Source organism: Trachymyrmex septentrionalis, unplaced genomic scaffold (assembly GCF_001594115.1).
Source record: "Trachymyrmex septentrionalis isolate Tsep2-gDNA-1 unplaced genomic scaffold, Tsep1.0 scaffold37, whole genome shotgun sequence".
Taxonomy (NCBI): Eukaryota; Metazoa; Arthropoda; class Insecta; order Hymenoptera; family Formicidae; genus Trachymyrmex; species Trachymyrmex septentrionalis.
The window spans coordinates 8215223-8222595 of NW_017305536.1; the positions used below are offsets into that span (position 1 = coordinate 8215223).

General features: G+C 30.8%; 1 protein-coding gene across 2 annotated transcripts; it reads left to right on the forward strand.

The window, feature by feature from the left end:
* Positions 1-448: 448 nt before the first annotated feature.
* LOC108750464 (phosphatidate cytidylyltransferase, photoreceptor-specific) lies at positions 449-5641 on the forward strand. 2 transcript variants are annotated; one of them, XM_018489915.1, is made up of 11 exons: positions 449-888; positions 3018-3142; positions 3231-3327; positions 3428-3604; positions 4018-4220; positions 4297-4453; positions 4516-4668; positions 4742-4873; positions 4961-5095; positions 5258-5327; positions 5577-5641. In XM_018489915.1, exons 1-11 carry the CDS (start codon positions 808-810, stop codon positions 5582-5584), a joined length of 1338 nt encoding a protein of 445 aa, XP_018345417.1. In that variant the 5' UTR covers positions 449-807; the 3' UTR covers positions 5585-5641. The 2 variants fall into 2 exon arrangements, with proteins under 2 accessions (XP_018345417.1, XP_018345416.1); XM_018489914.1 differs by having other exon boundaries at positions 5258-5634.
* The last annotated feature ends 1732 nt before the right edge of the window (positions 5642-7373 follow it).

The window sequence follows — 7373 nt, forward strand, 5'->3', positions numbered from 1 at the left end:
ATATACAATTATCATTATGAACACAAATAAACAAACATTTAAGGCTGATACATATGTCAAATTAAAGTCTGTTCTTTTTTAACATGTTATTTACTTACGTTTATTTTTTGATAAATATTAAATACATAATAAAGTGTAAATGTTATTTCTTTATTACAAGACAAATGATACGGATTTTGCGTTCTAAAAATCGTACGTATTATAAATCAAAACGTCTTATAATGCTCGTTTTTACTAATGTAGATTATAACTTTCATCGAAACTTACTCGTCATCATTTTCTATTTTTTTCTAAGAATTGAAAAAAGTGAACTGAGATTAAAAACGAATAATCTGTAAAACTCTCAGACTCCGACAAGGACAAATAAAATTAATCTACATTGCTGGAAACGGGCGTTAATCGATTAAAAAAAAAAAATACCTTTTCACGTGTCATATATGATCGTATTTCAAATGGTTCCACTGCGACGACACGACAAATCTATATACGTTCGTACGTCGATGACTGCAACTATTGTCATTGATTAACCGAGGTGTCCCGAGCTCGCCCGAGCTCAATTTCCCTTCCTTCCCGTCGCTGCGACGAGTCTCTTATCCATACATTCCTATCGTAATCCGCTGTTCGCCTCGCACAAGCGGCACAAGTGCGACGCGACGCGACACGACGTGGTATGACGTGATGCGACGCGTGCCTGTCACGTCCGTTCCCGTATTCGTTTGACTCCTTAAAATATGTAAATACGCGGTCGCGTGCACGCGTTCACGTATATCAACGTTTCTCGAGAGTCGCGTGAATTTCAGCTCGGCGATGTCGGAGGTGCGCAAGAGAACGACCGTCGGCGACGCGACATCGTCGGCAGCGGCGTCGCGAGACGTCAGTGACGATCAGGTAAAAAAAACTCAGGAGATTTCTTCTTCTCTTTCTCTCTCTTTCTCGCTCGCTCTCTCTCTCTCTCTCTCTCTCTCTCTCTCTCTCTCTCTCTCTCTCTCGCTCGCTCTCGCTCTCTTTTCTATTATGCCGCGGTTTCCGGAAGATATTTTCCGGTATGCATCCGTATTCCATCAATGTTTATATTATCGACGACTATCGATCTGCGCCGTTGGCGCAACGAATAGTTATTTGTTGATGCGACGTATTTGACAGCTACCAATACATCGCGCGCGCTTATCTGACGCCGAGCGTCGCGACGCTTCACTTATACGCGTCATATGATATGAGTGCTTTCCATTTATGCCTTCTCCACCGATATAGATTAACTTTAATCTCGGTTTAAACAATTACATTTTATCTTCTAATTCTTTACCAATATAGATTAACTTTAATCTCGGTTCGATTTTAATTGCTTTTTATCTTTTTCTAGTTCTAAGAATTAGAGAAGGATAAATTAAACCGAGATGAAAGTTAATTCATATTGGTAGACAGTGAACGTTGTTTCTATCAATGTAGATAAATTAATTTTAATTATGGTTTAACTTTTTTTTTCTAGTTCTAAGAATTAGAGAAAGATAGGGAAAGGAATAAATTAAACCGAGATTAAAGTTAATTTACATTGGTAAAAAAAAAAAACATTGATAAAAAGTGACACAAGTTGACACAAATGTCATTTTTATCTTTCTTATCATTTCATTTCAATAACAAAGACAGAACTATGATGTAAAAGGACTTACATCATGGATAGAACAATTTATGTTGACTTGTGACACCAAATAGAAAGCACCCCATGCAACATGAGATATGTTCTTTTTATGTCTATTTCTAAATTTCTATCAATGTAGATTAACTTGAATCTTGATTTAATTTATATTTTGTATTTATTATTCTAGTTTTAATAATTAAAAAAAGACGAGGAGTAAATTAAACTGCGATTAAAGTTAATCTATATGATAGAAATGGGCCTTATTATAGCAGAACTTCTTATATGATTTATCTTTTCTTTCTTTGTTTTTTTCTTCGATGCAGAAAGAAATGAGGAGAAATGAACTGTGCGAGCTCAGCTAAAAAACAAGTCCAAGTGCGTAAACGCGCTCGCGATATGTATTATATTCATTCGCACATAACACGCAGCACTTTCATTAATTCTCTTAGGGGGGTTGGGGATTGGGGGGAATTGTTTTGGAGTAGATCAGCTGAGAAGCGAAAGATCCGGGTTGTCATGGGTTAAAAGGAACAGGAGATATAACGGCGCGATGATTTTTCCGTTAAAGAGCGAAGTCGAGCTTTGGATCGTATGAGGCTCACAAGACTGGAGAGGATCTCTCATCTCTCGGGGGATGAAAATGAGAGAAACCTTTAACCTTTTGCATGTCTGCTTGTCACAGTCACATTCCTTTGTCCCTCCTAGTCCCGCGATTGTGACGTTTATCCGATGTTTTTTTCATTAGAAAATGTGCCCTCGCGTGTCCTCGATGCATTTTAATTATCGCGAATATTTAATTTCCATATAACACAATCATCTTCTGTTCTTTGATTCTGTTTTTTTTTCCATTCTTTTCTTGTATTTAATTCTTCGTTTGCAATCTGAATTTTTTTGGCGCAAGCGAAATTTTACTCTCAAATTTCTTTGAAATAAAGGAGGATGAAATCCAATCTCCTCCCCTCCTCTATCTTGTTAAAAATTGTATGTTTGTATGTATACTACTTTATTTTTATTGTATACAATATCGCTGAAGATGGCGACAAAATGATCTTTTTAGTAATGTATTAATTTAAATTTTGATTAAATATTTACGTATCACTCACTATGTTGTATAACTTTAATTGCTACTCATTACATTATTATATATATTTTTTATTTAATAATGTAATAGAGATGTTGAAAAATATAATCCTGAGTTTTTCTACATTTTTTTGGAAGCTTTTGAAATTAAAAGAAAATTTTATACTGAATGAAAGGAATAAAAATACGATTGCAGACAAAGGATTAAAAATAAGTATTTTTTGACCAAATTTTTAATAAAATAAAAAATTGTTTTTACATTCAGTAAATTTATACTAATAGGTTTTTTATTTTTTCTCAGAAAGAAGATGTTGAATCCGAAGATGATGCGAAATTGGAGGTAGAGGAATTAGCAAAGGCTTTACCTCAAGGAACTGACCATACCCCATATATTTTAAGTTCCGTTCTCTCTGGTCTTCCAGATCGGTAAAATATTCATATTACTCCTTTTATACAATAATTTTATCATTATTCTATATGAATTTTTCGAACTTTTTGTTGTGGTTTCTTACAGCTGGCGAAATTGGATAATTAGAACCATTTTCACTTGGTTTATGATAGCTGGGTTTTGTCTCATTATTTATGGGGGTCCATTGGCGTTGATGATTACAGTAAGTTTCCATCGAAATATTCATACCATTCGTTAATATGATATTTTTATATGTGTGTGCATATATATGTGTGTTAATATATTTTTATTTCTTTTTATAGACGTTGATTGTACAAGTGAAATGCTTCGAAGAAATCATTAATATCGGATATGCTGTATATAGGATCCATGGTCTACCATGGTTTAGATCTTTATCATGGTATTTTTTGATAACCTCGAATTACTTTTTCTATGGAGAAAATTTAATGGACTACTTTGCGGTGGTGATTAATCGAACAGTAAGTATTATACTTCCAATCCGAATCGCATAGAATCATGAAATTTATTTGAAAAAAATATTGATTCTCACAAAGAGTCGCGTAATTGCTAAAAGTTATATAGTAGTAAAATTTTGTTATTATTCTACTTAATTGTGATGTTTTCAGAAAGAGAAAAGACCATTTCTAAAATGCATCTATATATCATCAATAGCATTAGTTTAAATCAATAACAAAGTCTCGACAAGCCTTATCTCAATACTTTTGTTATGGCTTCATCATTCTGTGTGAGGCTTCTTAAAGATATTTTATGTTGACAGTAGAGAATGAAGAAAATAATAAGAACAATATTATAAGGATATATTAAATTAGTGTGAATATTATACACATGTAACGTGTGTAATGTAAGTAATAACTACTTTTATTGTCCTTAGGGATATCTACGTGTGCTCGTTACATACCATCGATTTATATCATTCTGTCTTTACATTGTTGGCTTCGTATGGTTTGTACTCTCACTCGTGAAAAAATATTATATGAAGCAGTTCTCCCTATTTGCTTGGACGCACGTCGCGTTACTTATTGTTGTGACACAGAGTTATCTTATCATCCAGAATATATTCGAAGGATTGATATGGTATGTATATTATCTATCAAAATTACTATGCTATATATAAGTTAAATATCTATTCTATTATGTCAATTGCCTTCAGGTTCATCGTACCTGTTAGTATGATTGTCATAAACGATGTGATGGCATATATGTTTGGTTTCTTTTTTGGACGAACACCATTAATAAAATTATCCCCGAAGAAGACTTGGGAGGGCTTTATTGGTGGTGGTATTTCGACTGTCATACTTGGATTATTGGTAATTAAAAATGTGAAAATAAAGTCATAATTATCATATGCTAATGTAATATTGTTGTTTAGATGTCCTACATCATGTGTCAGTACCGCTATTTCGTCTGTCCTATTGAGTACAGCGAAGCTCTAGGAAGAATGACTATGGATTGCGAACCGTCGAGTTTATTCCAACCACAAGAGTATACATTGCCAAGCAGTCTTCAAGTGATATCAAGAATGGTAATAAATCCTTATATACTGAATGTTTTAATCATACAATAATGAATGCTCAATGATTTTTCAATATGTGCAGTTAAATGGGAAATCTACCTTGACGATATATCCATTTATTTTACATTCGCTATCGCTGTCAATATTCAGTTCTGTAATTGGTCCGTTTGGAGGATTCTTTGCTAGCGGATTCAAACGAGCGTTTAAGATTAAGGTAAAAGAGCATTACGTTAATTAACTTGTAAATTAGTATATTAAAAAATTTTTGACACAATTATCGTTTTCTTCTTATACCTTGCAGGACTTCGGTGATATAATTCCTGGTCATGGTGGAATAATGGATAGATTTGATTGTCAGTATTTAATGGCAACATTCGTGAATGTCTATATTTCTTCATTTATCCATACTGCATCGCCTCAAAAGCTGTTACAGCAGGTAAACTAAATAAATAAAATTGTTTACTTAATATAAGTTTTTATAATATATGTTTATAATATATGTTTCGGAAATATTAATTTTTTCTCCGTGTTATAAATTATAATACGACAAGAAATAAGTAAGCATAATTCTTTAAAACATATGTATCTTTCAATTTAGGTTTATAGCCTGAAGCCAGAGCAACAATTGCAACTTTTCCAAACATTAAGAGATTCATTGGAAAATAGGGGTATACTAAATTAAGTTTTTAAATAAAATTAATATTTTTTAAGTTAAAAATGTATTTAATGGCAAAACCGCTGCAGGGATGATTTTACCGATTTAAAAAAAAATACTAGAAAAGATTTTCTTTGAACATCTTTTCTAATATTATATATGATGTTATACACAGATGACAATGCAATCAGTATCGAATATATATATATATAATTATAATTATTTGTTAAACTGTGACGATGAATTATTTTGTAATTTTTAGGCATATAAGAGGTCATATCATAACTGTGATAGGACTGTCTAATTGAAAATTAACGTGGCCAGAGATGAGATAGTATTTTTTCTCATTTTATTTTGTATTTTATTTTATTTTTTATTAAAAATAAAGATGGTGAATTTTGATATATTTGAAAAAGAGAGTCTTCTTTAACAATATTTAGTCCTTTATGTATTTCATATTATTAAGAATTCGTTTATTTACATATACATCAAAACTATAATGCACGTTACGAATATTGAAATAAAATTGTAATATGTTACACACTGTGATTAACTCTGGCCTAAGAGTAATCAGTTGGATAGAGCTATCATTATTTTAACTATTTTCGTGCATTCCATATTAGATAGTCAATTTCTGTCAAATGCGGTAGTTTATATTAAACTACAGCATTGCTAAAAATATGAGATATTTTTGTCTAAAAAAGGATTAACCAAAGAAAATCGTTGTATCATGAAGATCCTATGTTATACATAGCAGATTTATTGCAAAATTTCCTTCATTTTTTAAAAACGCCTGTTTATTGTTTTCGATTAGATATTACACAATACAAACCAAGAGAACCAAATAATATTTTTTATGTAATATATTTTATTTAAACGAGATATTTTTATTCTTATAATATACAGATCTCAATAGTTTCTATTTGTAATCACGTTGTAATTGCATTTAAAATCCTATACAATAGAAACGAATCTCGTTTGTAGATATGCATTATGCATGTGTTTTTTTATGTAAAATTGTTATAAAAATGTTAATTCTATAAATAATCTTTGTTTCAATGAAAGGCATCCTTTTTATATATTAAATGATGATTTTGTTATGTTTATAATTGCTATGTATAAGGAAAAATACCCTATTAACGTAGTCATATGTTACGTACACATAGTGTCGTTAATGTTGTTGGGTAAAACGGTTCTACTTAGGAGTTTAGCATTATGCTTCCTTCTTTTTATGTCGGATATCATATTCGTTTAGCGATAGTAAAATAAAAGATTAGTCATTATTTCTAGATTATATTGTAATCAAGTTATTTGTATTTATATTTTATACGATTATCGTTGTTTTTATTATCACTGAGATATACGCGAGTATCTAAAAACTTCAAGTGGAAAATGTTGAATAATGATAAACGGTCCGTTTCTTGAAAATTTTTAACAATCATATAGTTGAACATTATTTTTAATCATGTGTAAAGGTTCAAATTATTTTTAAAACCGAATTCTCAGAAAGTCTTGAAAATTCCTGAAAGTTTTATTATATCTGGAAGATTGAAAAAATATCTAAAAATGTGTTAAACATTCTTAAAAATAAAATTAAAAATAAAATTGTTATCTGTGTATAAAATAAGAGTGGATGGAAGTAATAATGTAAAGTATTTTATAAAAGAAAAGAATATATTTTCAAAATGCTCATAACTTTCAAGAACTTTTTGGTTTTTGTACGAGAAATAATTTGAGCTATATTACAAGTGATTTGATATGTATTCCGAGTCCATCAGTGTGGGATATCGCATTTAAATAAAGATCTCAAAATTTTCCTACCGTACAAATGTATATACAATACCCGCATATTTCATACAAAACAATTGTGTGCAAAATCTTGCCAATTTACAAAAACTTACTATTATACAATACATTTGTAAGAAACCGCTTATTATTCGTGAATCGTGTAATACGGCAGAAATTCTTTAGCTATTGCAACCGTGATTGTAGTACTTATATTATATCCATAATGCTAAACTTCAAAACATTGCGATATTTATATATATATATATATATA

Bases quoted from the DNA above. Each gene is read 5' to 3' on its own strand.
- LOC108750464 (XM_018489914.1), top strand. From the start codon at position 808: ATGTCGGAGGTGCGCAAGAGAACGACCGTCGGCGACGCGACATCGTCG. The intron at 4,454-4,515 runs GTAATTAAAAAT...ATTGTTGTTTAG, and splicing joins CTGTCATACTTGGATTATTG to ATGTCCTACATCATGTGTCA. The intron at 4,669-4,741 runs GTAATAAATCCT...CAATATGTGCAG, and splicing joins TTCAAGTGATATCAAGAATG to TTAAATGGGAAATCTACCTT.